At 39.3% G+C, this 20,667-nt stretch overlaps 1 protein-coding gene across 2 annotated transcripts in view; it reads left to right on the top strand.

The window, feature by feature from the left end:
- Positions 1-20,667, top strand: part of ITGA6 (integrin subunit alpha 6) — a 73,801-nt gene that overhangs the window by 35,422 nt on the left and 17,712 nt on the right. For both annotated transcript variants that reach the window (XM_075180630.1, XM_075180631.1), the window contains exons 4-17: positions 2,843-3,098; positions 5,327-5,458; positions 8,161-8,374; positions 11,502-11,698; positions 12,661-12,752; positions 14,089-14,216; positions 14,304-14,399; positions 14,496-14,557; positions 14,808-14,956; positions 15,950-16,096; positions 17,457-17,569; positions 19,026-19,215; positions 19,308-19,391; positions 20,041-20,120. In XM_075180630.1, coding sequence (XP_075036731.1) covers positions 2,843-3,098; positions 5,327-5,458; positions 8,161-8,374; positions 11,502-11,698; positions 12,661-12,752; positions 14,089-14,216; positions 14,304-14,399; positions 14,496-14,557; positions 14,808-14,956; positions 15,950-16,096; positions 17,457-17,569; positions 19,026-19,215; positions 19,308-19,391; positions 20,041-20,120 — 1,940 coding nt within the window. The remainder of the gene's footprint in view (positions 1-2,842; positions 3,099-5,326; positions 5,459-8,160; positions 8,375-11,501; positions 11,699-12,660; positions 12,753-14,088; positions 14,217-14,303; positions 14,400-14,495; positions 14,558-14,807; positions 14,957-15,949; positions 16,097-17,456; positions 17,570-19,025; positions 19,216-19,307; positions 19,392-20,040; positions 20,121-20,667) is intronic.

Genomic DNA, 20,667 nt, shown 5'->3' with positions numbered 1-20,667 from the left:
ATATACAAGCGGCTCCAATAAATAAACATGTCTATGTGATGATTTGGCTTAGCATTGTTATCATGCACACACATGTTGATTCTTTAACAATAAGACGAACAATCGTATTGTAATATGCATTCCGCATATAGGTCAGCCAGTACCTCACACATTTGTCATCAGGGTTGACTTCCAAAATAATATACCAATCTGCTGATGCATTTTTATTGTCTTGGATAGTGTCACACACTGTACAACGGTTGGTTGAATTAATGGACCAAAATCTTACTGTGAGTGAGTGGGAGACTTTAGAAGGGATCTTACTATACTTCTAGCATAGTGATCTGTTTTTCACGTAATTGCTAAACTTTAAGGGACGAGATTCAATTTGGAGCGAGCTGTCGCCAAACATCGCGTGATGTTCGGATGAGCACATATCCGCCCATTACGGAAAGGAATCTCCACTCATTTATTTCTGAGCGGAGATTCCATCCTCAACATCATGTCGATGTGTCTCCGCGGACTGTATCGGAGTTGCATCACACTGAATTTAATCTCATGTTTAGTATTAAGGGCCCTGTCGCAGCAATAATGACGATTTTTAGATCAAATCTTGTCACAGCTTTTGTTGCTTCAGTTTCTCAAACAAAATTCCCCAGGAGCTGAACGATATTCACATGCCTATGCAGTAGTGCACTACAGCGGTACCGTTTACCAGGCCTGGTTGTCTAGTTATCTGCAAGCATGGGCTGTGGGCTGTGGGCTTTTGATTGAAAACATTTTAAAACATCTATAAATAAGAAATACTTTATTCCAGAACAAAATCATGTAATAATAATTAATTATTATTATTATTATTAGTCTTTATTTATATGGCGCCACAAAGTTTCCGCAGTGTCGTACAATAAGCACAATACAGACAATAGACCATACAGGGAAAACAGTACAGAACAATAAACGAGTTAAACCATAACTCCAGAAGCTCCAGGCATAACAATTATAGTGAAGTTGGAGCAGAAGAAATGATATAGAGACCGGAGGGAAGAGGACCCTGCTCGTAGGAGCTTACATTCTAAAGGGAGGGCGAACAGATAGCAGGCACAAGGGGAGTCAGTAGAGGGGATCAAGTGCAAGAGGAGCGAGTAAAGAGGATGGGAAGAGAGAGGTGATGAGAACGAGGGTGGAGAAAGGTTTAAGAGGATGGCTGGTAGGCTCTGAGGAAGAGGTGAGTTTTAAGTGCCCGTTTGAAGAAGCACAAATTAGGGGACAATCTAATGGATCATGGGAGGTCATTCCATTGCAGGGGGCAGCTAGGGAGAAGTCTTGAATTCTAGAATGGAATGAGATGTTGAGAGTGGAGGAGAGGCGATGGTCATTGGCCGATCGCAGTGAACAGGGTGGGAGTGTGGATGGAGAGAAGATTGGAGATAGCTTACTATTAAATGATTTGGTTCTGGTAACAGAACAGATATTATGGCGGTACAAGTTCATGGCGGTTCAAGTTCATGGCGGTACAAGCTAAATAGGCAAAAACAAGCAACACTGCCACTGACAGTAACCTCTTTGATGAATTGTGTAAAAAGAAAATAGGCAGTAGGGTTTTTTGCCCTAAATAACATTTAAAACTTACAGATTAACAACAAATTAAATCTTATTGTTATTATCACAACTCCCTATTTCTTGTGTGTACGTACACAATGACAAATATATTTCTTCTATCTTAATATATGTAAATCATTTAAATGAACACTAAATCCCAAATTTAAAGTTTTCGGATCTGAACAGTAATGGTAAAATACATTATTCAGAGTTAACCTGCCATGTCAATGAAGCTATACTTATAATGTCAAGAATTATCTCCCTGCCATTACAGACAACTAAACCTGCTCTCATCAAATATGATAAGTTCATATTGCTGAGATTGCAGTCATTCGACCTGCTCTGACATCATTGCCCTGGTTCTTGTATACGACTCCATCAATCCACACAGTGCATTTCTGTAGAGCAATACTGCAAACCTGTCAGTTCAGAGAAGCACCTGCTTCCTAGCATGAAAAATAAAGTATGAGTGACATTTTGCTAACTATAAAGCATGTTAGTTATTTAATGTGTATTATTCAGACAACTTTATATATATTAATGTCAACTAGTGACTATACTTACTATTTAAGACCATCATTTAAGAAATCAACTTACCGGTAATCAATAAAGCACTTTCTTATGCTAATGAAGAATAAAAGTCAACCAACTGAATTAAAATGCATCTCTTGGCAGACAGCACTGCTGTTTGTTTTAATTGTGTTGAAACTATGTTGCTACACGCAGGAAAACAGTAAACTCGTAGCAGTGCAGAAAGCTGTTACGTTTCTGTTGTTTCTCAATAAGAACGCTGCAAAGAATAACATTGAATGTATCATCTTATTATTTATCGGGCGCTATTATTGTGTATAATTCAGAGCACCATAGTGTATCCACTCTGTATCTCCTGCTTATCCGGAATATCCCCAGTTGTTAGCCAATAAGACCATCTAAATGCTCACAGCAGTACAGATTATTTCAGGCTGCATGTGCTGATCTTGTAGGGGGCAGTGACTTGACCACACGTGTTTTAGAGGGGACAGATAATAGGACCAGTGTTGCGATATAAGGAGGAGAAATGGAGGTACAAAGGAAGAAGACACAGATATAGTTGATGAGAACTTTATGATGTAGGGCTGTTTTTTAGTTTTTTTTTTAGAGCACATGAATTTTAAGTAATGGAAATTAAATTGAACTTTTAATACTTCCCTTTTATATATGTGTATTCACAAAATTCACGTTGTGCTGCATTTAAAAACTCAATATTTCCCTATTTTAACACTAGACGTGTGCTCATCGGTATGAAAGGAGAAGATTTGTGAATTCTATCCAAGAATCTCGTGACATCACAGGAAGGTGTTATGTCCTGAGTGAAGACCTCACTATTAGAGATGATATGGATGGAGGAGAGTGGAATTTTTGTGATGGGCGACTCAGGGGTCACGAGAAATTTGGGTCTTGTCAACAAGGTGTCGCTGCTACATTTACAAAAGACTTTCATTATGTTGTGTTTGGTGCCCCAGGAACATACAACTGGAAAGGTATGCTGCTTTGCTATATTTCTTAGCACCTGTGGGGTACACAAGTTTTAGCAGTATGAACGGCCTCTGGGGGCCAGGCTTCATTCTGCAGGCGTCTTTAGCTGGAAGCCAAAAATTGTGTAATCTACAAGCACTAATGCCATAGGTATCTATTGCAGTACACAGCAGTGTTCCATTTATGTTATTAAATGTATACTGGTGACACCTAAGATTTGTTCAGACCTGATAACATCTTTCATATAACAACCATCCTGTTTACATCCTTGTAGATACAGGTTGGCTGTGATGTCCTAGATGTTATCCAAGGTGAATTCTTGTGACACAATTCTACAGAAAGGAATACAGAGGATTTAAGGAATAATGTATGTGGTTTTGGGCAGCTGTCACCATTCTCTGCAGAATATTTAATTATTAGTATCTACCCGCAAGCACTTTTAGCCGTGGAATGTTCCACCGGGGCTGCATTCACCACACTGCATAACAATAGCTACATTCATAGTCATGTATGGTTATACATCTGCCCATGGTCCATAGAACTTCTGGTGAATGCAGCATTAACAGACCAGAGAAGATAACTATAAGGACTGGGTTGCCAACATTCATGGTCCTGACGTTAAGCATTGGAGAAACTCTGGACCCAGCTAGATGAAGTTTTGGGGCTAGATTTACTGAACTGCGGGTTTGAAAAAGTGGAGATATTGCCTATAGCAACCAATCAGATTCTAGCTGTCATTTTGTAGAATGTACAAAATAAATGACAGCTAGAATCTGATTGGTTGCTATAGGCAACATCTCCAATTTTTCAAACCTGCAGTTTAGTAAATATACCCCCTGCTCTGTTTAGCTTTCAAAGTCTTTACCATGAAAATTTATGTCAATTAGTGATCAATATTTATTACACCATCCGTATACAATGCATTCAACTTCCAGCACAGTGTAACCCACCACAGGCAGATGCACCCAGGAATACGTACAACAGTCTACATATTACAACTGCATATAGGGGCTGAACGCAGCATAACCAGACCATATAGCAAGATTTGGGGGAGAGAAGGTGATACCGGTTCACCTTCCCTAGTCCCCCACTCTGCTCTTCAGCGCACGCACCAGCCAGCTCAGAAGAGCAGAACACAGGCCTGGGGAAGGTGGCAATTGCTGGTCTCCCCTCACTGCTTGGCTTCGTAGTGTCCACACACCCCCTACAATCACAGTAGTTCTGACACTGCATATGTCAGGATTTAAAAAAAAAAATGTTGACGTGTTTGAGAATTCAGTTTCTAAATCATACCACAGCTATCAGAGACACTCAGGAAGTCCTGAAAGTGTTATTATGTGGGCGACTTGCAGGACATTGCCTCTCATCTTCTGTTTCTGTTTGCATGTTCCACTAATTCTGCTTGCACTATTTATAGATTGTATTTGTGTTATACAGATTTTCTCCCTTTGAATGTATACATTAAATATTTACATTAAGTCACTTTCATTTAAGTAACATTTTAAATATTTAATGTTTTGTTTTAAATCATTTTGACAGTTAATTTGTTTGGGAAATTGATCATTTATTTTCTTAAATTACCCATTCCAAATTAAACGAAAGCTATATCCCAAACACACGTTATCTTCTTACAGCAGACTGTGTCCGATCTTAACAAATATATATATAGATATGAATTGACATGTACAGTTAATATCCTCAAAGGAGAAACAATTTTCCTTTGTGCTCTTTGATTTCCATGCGCTTCCTGTTACACATCCTGCACAATGTATCTAATTTAATATGCAGGCATTTGTATGAATATTTGGAAATATTTATGTAGATTTCAAAATTCTAACCCTGGGATAACTGGTATAGCTTTCCTTTTAATCTGTACCTTCAATCAATTTTATACAGCCCCATTTTCTTGAAGCATACATATCTAGGGCTAGATTTACTAAGCTGCAGGTTTGAAAAAGTGGGGATGTTGCCTATAGCAACCAATCACATTCTAGCTGTCATTTATTTAGTGCTTTCTACAAAATGACAGCTAGAATCTGATTGGTTGCTATAGGCAACATCCCCACTTTTTCAAACCCGCAGCTTGGTAAATCTAGCCCCTAATATCTCAAATTTCCATTAATCATTTTATTTTTATACATTTACTACATGTATTTGACTTTTTTCATTGTAATCATTTTTTCGTGTTCATTTGTCCCATTGCTTCTTTTAATTTGCCATTTCATTCATTCAGGATTTGTTCGGGCAGAACACAAAAATAGTACATTGGAGGACATGTTAATTTTTGACGATGGGCCTTATGAAACTGGCGGTGAAACAAAACGCAATCCCGATTTAATACCTGTTCCAGCTAACAGTTACCTAGGTAACCATGACCTCACTTCTGGTTTTGTCCAACTAAAGAGATGAATAAAAGGGTACCCATCACTCACACTCAGCGGAGGCTGCCATTTTGTGGCCTGAATCAATGTCCATGAGAAAGCAGCCTATCCATAGGAAGCAGTGACATCAACGAGCCATGAGGTGCTTTGTGCCTCACACCTCAAGAATGTCACTAGTTTCTAAAAAATGGATTTTCTACATTCTCACAAATGTTGACTCAGCCCAATCGATGGCTGACTCCAGTTTGTGGTGATAGGTACAAGTTGCACTTATGTGAAGAAGGTTGATGTAATATTTACTTATGCGTACCTGTTTTCATTCCTTTGGATAACCATGTGCTTATATTGGAAATACATTTCTGTACATTGATGAGATCACATCAAGTTCTTGCTATATCTTAGTCACTTCATATTGTGAGACACAGCAGGAGGTTGCTTCTGTCCAGCCATAAGGGCATCACTGTAAACAATATTGTAAACACAAGGTCTAGCGCTTTACTAGGGTGACTAGTGCCAGTCTTTGCACTGCTGCCGTGTTATATAGTATGATTATTAGTTAAAAATAAGTGTGATCTTCTGCAATTTGTGCATTTGAGGAAGCAGGATCAATAACAAGGTTATGGCGAAACTCTTCAATGTTCTGTTTCGTATCTCGCAGTCTTCATTGATGATCCTTTTTAATATTGTTATTGTTATCACCCATTTGCCTTTTCTCTATCCTCTTGTTATTTTGAATACATACAGGTCTCCTGTTTATGACAACAATGTCCAGTACTGATCCTGATCAGTTCCTTTATAAATCTGAACCCCCAAAAGCAAGGGGGGAGAAAGCCATTGATGTGACGACTAATAGCTACTTAGGTTCGTGGTTTCTGGCGGAATGTGCTGTGCTTTGATGACATCACTTGTGTGACATCATCAGTCATTGCCTCATTCATTGCTACAGATATCACCAGATCATTACATCTCCACATCAGTGAAAAAAAGAATGCACCAACATTTGCATGAAATAGAACTCGCATATATCTTAGTCTTCCATACGAGTTATTGAATTGTTTATTTTATGTAACATGAAAAACATTTATTACTTCCCTATTAGTGCATTTTAGTAAATCTAACATAGATTTCATTTCACTCATAAAGGAATATGTACCAGTGAAAGCTTTGTAATGTAAAATTTAAGATAAAAAAAAGATTGATAACTTAGTCGCTGTCTTAAGCTGGGTACACATTACAGAATTTGCCACCAATTTTTTATGACAATCGATTTTACATGCGATCGATGGTCCGATCGCTCGGTCCATGGACTGCATACACACTAGCCTTGTTATAGACGATAAAGGGAAGAGCGGACGTCCTTTTAGCAACTTTTTACAGCCATGTTGTCGTGAGCAATGATTGTAATTTCGGACTCGCTGTTGTGGAACGGTCGGAAGTTTATACACACTACACAACAGAAACGAGATTGGAACGAAAATATTTAGCGGTACGACCAACCAAATGAGGCGACAATCGTCCATTTGGGCAGACTTTCGACCATCATGTCACTACACACACTGACCCGACTTTTGAACGAGCGGTCGTATGTTGGCTGGTTGAGCCGATTATTGGACAAAAACCCTGTAGTATGTACCCAACTTAAGGCTGATGGGAGCTTTAGGGCCCTAAGCTTTTCAGCCAGAAAAGTGTTACATTCTGAAAGCTCTATGGTGAAATATTTTCATGGATAAAAGTACATACAGCATTAGTATTAAAAATAAATAAAACACCCTGCTAAAATATATGTAAATTATAATCTTGATATACTTCTTGCAGGTTGGATGCACTTCTAAAGTTTTCTGTGACCCCCAATTTATCCTCCATAGCCGTTACCTTACATTTTCATTATTAATTTATTTGGCCTCATACTAGAATATTGTGACCTCATTCTACCGGTAAAATGTAAACAAATTAATTGTAAAATCATTAGAAGTGTAAATCCTAAAACATTAAAATACATACTGGTAAAAATAATCAAAAATAACAAAAGCAAAAAACTCCCATATATTTCATATGATGTTGTAATGGGACGTATTCTGATTTGCCTCCTTATTGTATGAAAAGTTCTGTTTATTCAGGAAACCCATAACAAGTTGCCTTTCTTTGAACGTTTGTTCCCCCATCCCAAATGAATCACCGGATCTGTCATTTAACTGCCATTGTTAAAAGAGTTCAAGCTGCAGAATATTTTACACTGACTTTCAGACCGGAGCATTTGCAGATTCACGATGTTATACGTACTAAGTATAACTGATTATATGTAAACAGCGGTGCCATAATTAGAGAGAATATCTTTGATAATGAAAATCATTTGTCTATCTTTTAAAGAGTGTGATACATTAAAAGGAAAAGGACTCCTTATTTAGACATTGCTATTAATTGTGCAGTTTATTGATCCACGTTATTGGGGATGTGGGGTGGAGTGTCACAGAAATGTGGCAGCATGCGTTAGGAATTTCTGTATTACTTTCTGAGAACACTGCTGTTCTGACATTCGAGGAAAGGTATAATGGTTTGCTTAACTCACCTTTTCCACATAGCAGTATATCCTTGGTTCTGGTTTAGCTCCACTTTAATAAATGATGCACCTTGATTTTGGTTACTTGTTGTTGTTGTTTTTAACCGGGTTCTGTTTTCCTGTTTGTAGGGTTTTCTTTAGACACAGGTAAAGGAATTACCTCTCAACAAGAAATGACATTTGTAGCTGGTGCCCCTAGAGCCAATCACAGCGGGGCAGTCGTCCTTCTGAAGAAGTTTCCACCCAATGAAAGGATGTTGTCTCCGGAGTTTATCTTTGAAGGGGAGGGTCTGGCCTCCTCTTTTGGTTATGATGTAGCAGTGGTGGATCTCAACAGTGACAAGTAAGATTATGTTTTGGTTAACGGGTCGTCCTAAATATCTAAAGGGTATATTTCCCAAAGGAGCCATATGGCCAACTGGTAATGCTAGGTCATTGGCTAACCGGAGCTCATTGGACTCTCGGCCATAACTAGGTAATGATGTTCTTCAATCCATAATACAGAACCCTGAATTCTCCCCTGTGACGTGCTTCCAAGGCTTGCTTAATGATGAAATAGAGATCACACTTTAGGGGGGGATAAATACATTTTAATATAGAATATATATTTCTACCTTTGTCTTAATATTACTGGTTCCTTCCCAAATTCAGAATTTTACGTCTTCTTCTCCAATTTCTGAACCTCTCATCGTCCCCTTAGCTCCCCATCCTCGTGTTAGCCTAAAAAACCCAATATGCTTCTCTTAAACTTCGCCAGCTCCCGAGTGCTTTCGCTCTGTCACTTATCCTAAGCTCCTTAATGTCCTTCTGATTTTTAAGTGTTTTTAACTTTTCTTCAGTTAATTCAGTAGCTTTATCCCCTTAAGCACAACATCCTATTTATCTCTCATCAACAGCTCCTGTGCTTCCTTTTCCTAGTAAGTTCCTGTTTGGCTTCCAAACACAAAACTAAAGATAACATAAAGTGTCTCTAAGTTTACACTACACAAATGCAGATAAATTATTCTTTATATACATAAATGTTATACTGCAAATAAAAAAATGTAAAGTGATAATTGCCCATTTAAATGTTTCAGGAGTAAAGAAATAACATTATATTATATACATTAATATTGTCTTTTTTGAAATAATGGAATATATGAGGATGAATTGACAAATAACATGGTCAATAGTCGGACCCCAAAACACTTTAGTTCTTACAGTGTAGGGATCTAGAGCGGTCTATATATTCCTTTAGCATTACTGTCATTTTATCTGTATTTTAATGCTTTAGGGCCTGATTCATTAAGGATCTTAACTTGAGAAACTTCTTAATTCAGTCTCCTGGACAAAACCATGTTACAATGCAAGGGGTGCAAATTAGTATTCTGATTTGCACATAACTGACTGTTTTTTATGTAGCACACAAATATCAACTTTAAATTTCAGTATACAAATAAGCTATCAAGTATTTGTGTGCTGCATGAAAAAACAGTCAGTATTTAACTTATGTGCAAAACAGAAAACTAATTTGCACCCCTTGCATTGTAACATGGTTTTGTCCAGGAGACTGAAATAAGAAGTTTCTCAAGTTAAGATCCTTAATGAATCAGGCCCTTAGTTATGTAATCCAATACAATTCCATTTTGGAAACTCCCAGTTTCAGTATTACCTAAGACGAGTAGTACATTGCACCGACATAGTCCAAGTGGTTATTGTGTTCTAACAGGACCTCATTTAAAGGGATTTCCTCTAGTGGAACCCTGCATTTGTTTTCTATTTTTAAAGTAGGGTAATTCAAATCTTACCCTTATATTTAAGCCGTAGGGAGTCTGCATCTGGCATTGACTACCGCTAATGTGCTGCGCACTGACGTCAGCAGCTGATAAGGAAGCTGGCAGTGGACAACAAACGCTCTGTGCCACAGTGAGCTGGAGATTTGCTAATATTAAAACCAGTAGGTCTGGACTTCACATCCTTCCTTCTAGTCAGACTTATTCCTCAGCTCTATACATAACAAGAATTACACTACATTAGTGCTTTTGCAGTCTGGAAACTTGTTTATTTTTCATACTGAAACACAATTGTATTTTGCAATGGATGTAAATCCCCAAAACTCCCTCAAATTAATTTTATATAAAAATAAGAGCCGTGGTTCAGTGACTGTGACGTTACTTAATTGTGTGCCAGCTATTAGGAGACGCTCTGTACTCTGCGATATTTAGACTGAAACTTGTAATGCGCAACACATCATCATCAACATTTATTTATATAGCGCCAACAAATTCTGTAGCGCTTTACAGTTGGGAATAAATACAGTAATAAAACAATACTGGATAATACAGACAAAGAGGTGATAAGGTCCTGCTTGCAAACTTACAAACTATGGGATCCTCTACAGACAGAATGACACCTTCCCGCAATATATTTATTATTATTGTTGTTTATTTATATAGCACCACCATATTATGCAGCGCTGTACAGAAAATATTTGTCATTCACATCAGTTCCTGCCCCATTAGAGCTTAGTCTACATTCCCTAACACACACACACACACACACACACACACACACTAGGGCCCATAATAATAAGCAGCCAATTAACCGTCCATGTTTATTATTGGAGTGTACAAGGAAACCGGAGGACCCAGAGGAAACCTACACCAACATGAGGAGAACATACAAACTCCACACAAATAGAGCCCTCCTCAGGAATCAAACTCATGACCCCAGAGCTCTGAAGCAGCAATGCTAATCACTGTGCTTCTGTGCTGTCAAAAATGTTTTTTGATAATGCTGTGAGAAAGATCAATGTATATATACTTGCCAACTCTCCCGTAATGTCCAGTAGACTCTGGAATTCCCAGACTCGCTTCTGCCCACTTCCTAGTGCAGGATTAGAGCTGCATGACACGATTCTCAGGTAATCGCGTCATTATGGCCCCGTCCCCGCTGTAAAATTACACGTAAGCATCATTACGTCATGGGGCGGGCCATAAATGCAGCGATTCGCCCCCTCCGTTCATTCCCTCACCTCCTTTTCCTGGAGGAGAACATCAGAAAGTCAGAAAGTATGATTATAAGTAAGGCTCCAAGTCCTATTGTATGGATTCTTGTTGTCATAATATCTAGTGGTATATTTAATAAACTGCGTGTTTGAAAAAGTGAAGATGTTGCCTATAGCAACCAATCAGATTCTAGTTACCATTTATTTAGTACACTCTTCAAAATGACAGCTAGAATCTGATTGGTTGCTATGGGTAACATCTCCACTTTTTCAAACACGCAGTTTAGTAAATATACCGCCTAGTCTGTTGTGTGTTTGAGTAAAGACAGACCAATGCATTTTTTGTGGGTCAAAGTAGGAAATAATTATCCATACAGTTACATATGTGAATTTCGGGGCACAGCACATTTGTGGATGTACCCTCGGAAATAAAAGAAATCCATTGATATCCTTTAGTGATGACCTGACTGTGTTTCCTCCACAGATGGAATGATATTATAATTGGTGCGCCGCAGTATTTTGATAAGAATGACAAGGAAGTAGGAGGTGCGATCTATGTGTACATGAATGCGGCTGGCAAATGGGAACAAGTTAAGCCAATCCGCATTTTAGGAACCAAAGACTCCATGTTTGGTATTTCTGTGAAGAACATTGGAGATGTAAATCAAGATGGATTCCCTGGTAAGAGATTCCCGTACGAAGTCGTGTACAAGTCTCTAACACACAGTTGGCACAGACATTTTGTGGTCTCAACTAATATTTATGAGACTGCAGACTATTAATTGACTAAAACTAGAAGCTTGGTGCCTCCTGCCTCAGTGTGGTCACTTGTTCCTAGTGAAGTGTTATACTTCCACAAAATGGCTGCCTCCACTATGTAAACTACACTTTAAGTGCTGTTGTGAACATCTCACTAAGACGGAGGTGCGAATAACATTAATCTTTGCTCAAGTGCTGTACAGTTTACAGAATAATGATAGAATAATAGAGGTGTTAAGGTAAAATTGCTTACAATGTACAAGCTAGACCTCAATCACCAGGATATTTTAGAACAAATCCTGATATATATTCTTATATTTGTGTAGACAAACAGCAACATTAGCTCCTAAAAGTGTCTTCCTAATTTATCATTATTGTGGAGCAAAGGCGCAAATCTGCACCAAACTTATATCAACCAATCAGGCATTTGCTTTCATTGTTTAAAGTCCACTACACAGATGAAAGCTATTTGCTGATTGCTTACTGTGACTTGTAATTTGAACAATGTTGGTAAATTACCCCTTGTGTATAATGTGAGTTTTAAATATGCTGTTTGTCGGTTGCTACGGGGCCTGGAGGTGAGCGGGTCTCTGCCATGTCTGGGCCCCCAGTTCTCACCGCCGAGGGCCCTTCTCTAAAAGGGCAGAGTGGAGTCCTCCAGAGCAGAGAGGGGGACCAATGAGCCTTCTGCGGCCTTGCTGGCCTCTGCTGTGGTGCCCGGTGATACACTGTTTCACCCCTATCTGTAGCGCTGATGCATGTCTATAAAAACAAGTATAATTGTGTTTATGATGTAACTGAGTGTGAGATAGGACACAATTACTAATTGTAAAAAGCTGTAATTCATATTGTAACCACAATAACGGTTTATATTCTCTGCTTAGACATTGCCGTCGGAGCTCCTTATGATGAGGGCTTTGGGAAGGTCTATGTATATCACGGGTCCACAGATGGCATTATTGAAAAACCTGCGCAGGTAAGGACATCATCATCATCATCATTTATTTATATAGCGCCACTAATTCCGCAGCGCTGCGTCTCTGTTTAATCACAATATATCACACTGGCCAGGAAATGCAATGTCACAATTTTGTGTAACCTTATTTAGTCACAGACTATGTAAACGCATTTTTATTTGGGATTTTTTCAAGCAAGTGTACTCTGGCCACAACCAGGCTACTGTATATTCCACATGTAAGCTGAAATTTACAAGGATGAAGTCCTCCAATACCTAGGATCAATATAATTACATGTGTTAGAAGTCATTGTAAGACTCGGCCAATCGTACACATGAATGTTATACGTAGGTATTTGTACTGACTTTATACTTAGGAGTGTCAGCTCTTTCTGACTAGAAGCTGTCATATTGTCTCTCTGTGGAGACAGCACTGCACTAAATATTCTGTCAGTTCTATTATAGCGTAACTCTGCTCAGATTTATTGTACATTATTAGTTCTTCAGTTTAAGCAGCTGTCCATCTTGGATCATCAAAGCTAATATCTAATAGGTTGCGCTGGGTTAATGGACGTGTGTACCTGTACTCTCCATTATTGCATGTTCATCTAATGAATAATGGGATTGTTCACATTTAGACATCCCCCAATTAATATATGCTGCCTCCCCCTGTAGTAAATAGCCACCCCCTGCTTATCTGAAGCTGGGATGTCAATCACACAGTGGCTCACACTGCAGTAGGACTAAGGGGTATATTTACTAAACTGCGGGTTTAAAAAAGTGGAGATGTTGCCTATAGCAGCCAATCAGATTCTAGTTGTCATTTATTTAGTACATTCTACAAAATGACAGCTAGAATCTGATTGGTTGCTATAGGCAACATCTCAACTCTGTCAAACCCGCAGTTTAGTAAATATACCCCTAAGACTGTCTAGTCCACTTCAATAGAGATCTATAGAGGAGGAGTGGATGGATTGTGATAGGCCAGAACGAGCTGCAAAAATCATGTTTGTGATCTGCTCCTGGCAAATGCAATTATGGGTGACTCCGCCCCCCTCTCCTCCCCCCCCATTTTTGTTATTTTTAAATAAAGTACTTTTATTGAAAGTTTTACATTACAAACAAAAACAAGACAACATACATGATAAAACTATACACTAACTATAGCTTTTACACATCCAAATCAAATGGAAAGAGAGAACATGTGATGCAGCATATAACATCTGCAATATGAGAGTCAGGAGCACTTTCCCCTTTTATCTATGGGGGAGGGGTTCTATCAAAGGGCGGCTCGTCCAAGAGTGGACAATCATTTTAACAGTACTTATTATTTATTTTCATTTATTTTTTCATGAAGATTATCGATGGCAAGAGCACAAACACCCAGTCGTTTGGTTACTCCATTGCTGGAAACATGGATTTAGATAGAAATTCTTACCCAGATATTGCAGTTGGGTCTTTATCAGATTCTATAAATGTGTTCAGGTAAGTAGTACATTCTTTACCGAATCATCTATGCAAATATGTGTCTAATAGAATTTATATTTTAAAAAAAATCTTTTCTCTGTTAAGATCTCGTCCAGTTATCAACATCACTAAGACTATAAAAGTGACACCAGACAAGATAGACTATAATAAGAAAAACTGCGATGTGCCAAGTGGAATCTGGTACGACGACCTCATCATCCTTTCAAACCGACTGTTTATAAATAAATCATTTGTGGGTTGATAACATTGACGAATGTGTTTTTGTATTTTTTTCAGTTTGACGGTTGAGGTATGTTTGTCGTATACGGCCTTACCCAAAGACTACAATCCAATCTTAAGTAAGTGCTTTATATTGACCACTGTATAGTGCAGAATATAGTACAGTGTAAACAGGATTTGTCTTTAAACACAGTCGCTGTATATCATCCTCTAGTAAATGTTGTCAGGGATCAATAGAATATTCTAGAAAGAATTCGTATTTTCAAAAATATTTAATAACACAAATGATATTTTTAACCCTTCATGGTAGGAGCTCTTGTTCATTCCGTATAGACTCTTGTATTAACATCTTGAAAATGTCTTTCTTAGCTCTTGCTTACACACTTGAGGTCGAAAGTCAAAGACTGGGCCTGGGGTTGTCGTCAAGGATTGCCAATATCCAAGGACCGTTGTCAGGTACCATCGACCTCAGGTCACAAAATCAGAAAAAATGTTTCGAAACCCCTCTCAATCTTCAGGTAAGTAGCAAAGTGGTCTGACACTGTGTAAAGATACTTCATCATCATCATCATCATCATCACCATTTATTTATATAGCGCCACTGATTCCGCAGCGATGTACAGAGAACTCACATCAGTCCCTGCCCCATTGGAGCTTCTAGTCTAAATTCCCTGACAGACAGACTAGGGTCAATTTTTTTTGATAGCAGCCAATTATCCTTTATTGTTTGTTAGTCATTAATAGTGTGCCCCTGCACATTTTACTTTGTTAGATTTTATTACCATACAGATGTTGTGCTTGTGTAATTCTTTTTCTAGGATATGCAAGCATTCACGAAGGGGGATAGCATCCACATAGTCGATTGTTCTCCATGTGGGGATTAGATAAATACAGAAAAGTCATACCTGCAGGGGCGCACGCAGGATTTTTAAGGAGGGGTTTCCCCCCCACCCAAAAAAAAAAAAAAAAAGAGAGAGAGCTGCTGCTGTACTATACAGCCGCTGTGGACGCTTCTTTGACAGCGCCGCGGCTGCTGTATAGTACAGTGCCGCTATGTAGGGGCACTTCTTTAGCGGAGGGAGGGGGGTTCTGGGAACCCAGAAACCCCCCCCCCCACCCCTGCGTGCGCCCCTGGGCTGGAGGAATGATAAGGCAGCAGGATTTATGTTGTAGCAAAATTTAGGGACTTTTTTCTTTCTTAATAGGTTGAATTAGTAGTAAATCCCTTGTGATAGATCCAACACTAAATACATTTCCAAAATTACCCACTTACATCTTAGAATTCTGTAAAAGAAAGTATTATGTTGGTTTATGTAATTACTATAACAAGAATGGTGCCATTTTAATGTAATGTAATTTGAATTGTCACAAAATGGCTGCCACCACTACTTTATTTACTTTTTTTATGTTTGCAGAGAAAAGATGAGTGGGATTTTGTAGATTTGTATGGGGTTCAGGTTTGCTAATGCTGTATATGTAATACTAACTGTGCAATTATATCATTATCACAGGAAAATATTAAGGATAAACTACGACAGATTCCAGTGTCCGTCAGTGTAGATATAAAAAGCGTCCGACGGAAGAAGAGGCAAAGCAGCGCGCTGCCAGAACTGTTGCCAATCCAGAATGCCAATGAGCCCAAAACAGCTGGCACTGAGGTACAATGTTCACCACACTTTGCTGCTTTTCTGTATGCGTTAGTATTATCCTTTATTTATAACGCTCCGACATATTACGTAATGCTGTTCATTGAGGGAATCGTAATACAAAACATTTCTGTACAATGACATGGAACAGAAGGTGAAGCTGGCCCTAGACAAATGAGCTTACAATCTAAGGTGCGGGTAACAATTGATACGTGAGGTAGCGGAATAACAATTATAGCTGGTGGTGGTGGAAGTGCACATGGCGATTATAAGCAGATGCATAAGCAGCCACCAATATTAAAGCAAGCGGTGGCTCCTGCCATTTGTGTGCGGCTACAGATGGGGCGCTAAGGCTGGAATACGGGGAGAGAGGGGAAATGCCTCAAGACGTGCCTCACTGAAACATTTTATATAGAGTTGAATTTCAATCAGTTATTTGTGAAACTAGATTTCTATAAAGATTTCTATGTACCTATTTTATTCTGTACTTGACTCATGTTTTCTATACAGATATGTGAGTACCTTTATATTACACAACAAAGAGAAACCAAATATCATTTAATTACAAATTATTATTTCCCTGATTTCCACTTTCCTACAATTTATGCTTTTTCTTTTTTGTCCTATAATTCAGTGTATTTCTACAAAAATAGGTTTACCCTACTAAACGACTTGTCTCCAATGAAAGTAGTGATATTAGTTTTGTTTGTATATTTTACTAGCAAAAATGTTAGTTATCCTTACATCATGGTCATTTTGGCCCTGTGAACTGCGACCTCTGGCCAGCTCTAATTACCCATAATCCTTTAACACTTTTATTTAATACTTTAACCTCCAGTCTCCTGAAGAGTGTAAATTGGGGGCACTACTGTCTGTCATTTTGTATAATGTCCCATGGCGTCTTTTTTTTTGTATAAGGAGGTGATGTCGAAGGGTAAGGCCTAGGGTCGGGTAGGTCTGTTCTGACACAATTAAATTTTTTTAGTGCTCTACTTATAGCAAAATGATAGCAAAATGCCTCTGACAGACGTGTGAGCAGTGTCATATGTTTGTTTTATTGAAGAATAACAACCAACATGTTCTGTTCAGTTTTTGTATCAGGCAACTCAGAATTAGATGCTGCGTTTCTACCCAACAGAGGTGGGCAAATCACAGGAAACTGGTTAGAGAGTCAGGCAATAACCACACATATGGTCTCATGCGGTTTTTAGCCAGACCAATCGAAATCTGATCAATCTTAATGGGGTTTAATTAAGCAAAACTACCTTTGGGTCCACACAAGGAGCCATTTTGTTTCTAAGCAACCAATCTTATCAACTGAAACCCTTTGTGCGTAGGTGATTTTAGTCATCCTTCTTATTGCTTCTTTTAGGCCCAGTTTTTGAAAGAAGGATGCGGTGAAGATAACGTCTGCAACAGTAACATGAAGATCTCTTACAAATTCCTCACCAGAGATGGATCAGAAAACTTCAGAGAACTACAGAAGTACGGTCTTCGTTATACAGTCGCCTTATCTGTAGAAGCTACAACAGGATCCACCAGAGTTTTATTGGGAGTGTATTAAAAACAATATCTTCCATATGTTAGAGCCACCCACACAAACATCTCTGAGTTGTACATAGTTGGTGCAATTAGCCGCAAGGTTCCGTAGTAGCCTCGTACGGTCTGTCTCCGCATGATGTTTAAGGTACATGATCTTAGCTCATTTTCGCTCGCACCTCATAGAGGTGTGAATAAAAGTGATCTATTTTCATGACCATAAATGACATTGTTTTGCGCAGACACATTGTGAAAGTATCCTGTGGAACCTCTGGGCTAATTGAATCGGCCCCATAGAGTAGGTGATAATAGACAGTGAACTTGCTGGTGTATGAGACAGGCGACACACAAAGCTTCTTGTGCACCTGTGATCTTACTATTTGCTAGTGATTGATGGAATGAAATAGTACGGCCCACATATATGTTGCCTTTGCGTGTAGGCAACTGGTGTCCTCAAACTACTCTTCTACAATAAATAACGTAGGCATATTTTTGGTAAACATTATAATAATTAGACAAACGGAGACTTGCATAAAAAAATAATATAAAAAATATGATAACATTATTTTAGTGACTAGCACTACAAAAATTAGGATCATAGCACTCCACATAAAATAACATGATGATTTCTATTTTGGGTTGCACCCAGGGATTCTTTATATTAGCGGTGGGCAACAGGCGGCCCGCCAAGCCTCCGCCTGCAGCCCCCAGCTGCTGCTCCTGATCTTATCAGAACGGGGGACAGCTGACATCCACGTCATGTGACCTCCTCTGCACAGTGCAGGGAGGTCACATGACATACCCGGAGGAGGAGGCCACTGTGCTTCCTCCTTCCTCTGCACAGTGCAGGGAGGTCACATGACATACCCGAGGAGGAGGAGTCCACTGTGCTCCCTCCTTCCTCTGCACAGTGCAGAGAGGTCACATGACATACCCGGAGGAGGAGGCCACTGTGCTCCCTCCTTCCTCTGCACAGTGCAGGGAGGTCACATGACATACCCGGAGGAGGAGTCCACTGTGCTCCCTCCTTCTGCACGGCCCGTTTGAAGGCTAAAAGGCTGTGCATGTGGCCCTCCACCTCTTTCCCGTTGCTCCTCACTGCTTTATATGGATGTTTGTTGCAAATAATTAATTATTTTAACATGTATAATTTTGTGTGCTGTACCAATATTCATCAGGATGCAGCGTATTAATTGTCTAGAACTGAGTGGCACCACTGAGGCATGAGGCACGTTGTGCCTCATGTCTCAATGATGTCACTCATTCCTATTCAATTGCTAAGCTGGATATTGGTACAACCCACAAAATGGCTGCCTCCAACATAGATAATGGACAGGTACACGTTAAACTTCCCGGTGGCCATTCAATCCAAAACTCACTGTTTTCTATTTCAACAACCCAGGGAGAACGGTGTTCCGGTGTTGGCTCTCCAGAATCAGAAAGATATCGCTCTTGAAATTACCGTAACAAATAAACCATCGGATCCAAACAATCCCAAAAATGATGGCGATGATGCTCACGAAGCCAGACTTGTGGCAAATCTGCCAAACACCTTGACCTTCTCTTCATTCAGGGACCTGACTCCCCAGCAAGTGAGTAAGGAAAGCACTGGTCAGCGGAGTTGTAAAGGGGTATTCCTGTTCTGCGGATAACACTTTTCTTTTTTTCTCGTATGTAAATCCAGGAACGGCAGTTTCTATGCGCATCCAACCAAAACGGTTCAAAAGTGGAGTGTGAGCTTGGAAACCCCTTCAAAAGAAACGCCAACGTAAGCGATTCATCTTTTGTATTTTTTAAATGTATTTCTTTATTTTAGTAGAATATCCTTTCCGAGTAGACGCTGGTCATTGGCTCTTAGAATAGGTGGTGAATCTCAAGCGGTTAATAAGAGGTAGAGCTATACCCATACTTGCCAACCTTTGAGAAGGCAATTCTGGGAAATCCCGGTCAGGGAGCGTGTTTGGAGGTTGGGAAGGAGCGGGGCGCGGTGAATCGCCTCATTTTGGCCCCGCCCCAAGACAAAAAAAAACCCCTGTCATTTTGTCGCGTGGGGTGGAGCCAAAATGACGCTTCATTTTGGTGAGTGAGTTCCATATGCGGGATACTTGCCCGCTCTCCAGGGAGTCCAGGAGACCTACCCGAGTTTCAGGAGTCTCCCGGACATTCCGGGAGAGTTGGCAAGTAGAGCTTTACCTAAATGATCGATACGTGGATGAAATGCTCGGAAAGAAGCCCGAACAATAATACTCTTAGTAAAATTGCATAAGTATGTACCACCCAATGTAATCTGCAGATAGATAAACCCTTGAAGTGAACTGTAAAAAAAACATCACTCCTTTATAAATAGAATACCTGGACAGGGGAACATTACTACAAACACACAAAGGTTTGATAATCATTGTGTTACTTTCCTCCAGGTAACTTTCTATCTGATCTTGAGTGCAAATGAAATATCAGTGGACACGAAGGAGCTGCAGGTTCCCCTCACTCTGGAAACGTATGTGGATTTTATTTGCTGATAATCTATACATTGTCTTCTATTGAAAGTTGTGATAATGCCAGATATTCAGGTGTTTTACAGTGTGACAGATCCAGGTTTGCTAAACGTTGACTTAGAATCTGCATCAGTAATCGATCCTTGGTGTTTTATTTAGGGTGAATATAGGACAGTGTTAGCTGCAGTGTTTGTGCTTCAATAATAACTAACAACTTTCCCAATCGGAAGATCTGGACAAATTTGTCCATGCCCCAGTTGTGTCCAAAACACTTCAATTTCAGGTACTGAATCATTACTTTTCCAGCAGGCCAAAAATCAGGACTGTTGGAAGGTATACATACATGTAGTGATTTTAAAGGGATGTATTTCCTTTAAAGGGACTCTTTTATTTTTATTTCTTTATACTTGTTACAGAAGAGTAAGTTAGAAAATGCTACCATGCTTCTTGTTTTGTATTTTAAATATATAAAATAACAAAACATTCTGTTGGGAGACAGTGTATGTATTCTCACTTGCTCACAGCCATACAAACAGTCCTTTTGATGAC

This window comes from Mixophyes fleayi, chromosome 7 (genome assembly GCF_038048845.1).
Source record: "Mixophyes fleayi isolate aMixFle1 chromosome 7, aMixFle1.hap1, whole genome shotgun sequence".
Classification (NCBI taxonomy): domain Eukaryota; kingdom Metazoa; phylum Chordata; class Amphibia; order Anura; family Limnodynastidae; genus Mixophyes; species Mixophyes fleayi.
The sequence above is the reverse complement of the archived record's forward strand: the minus strand, read 5'-3'. Positions and strand labels throughout refer to the sequence as shown.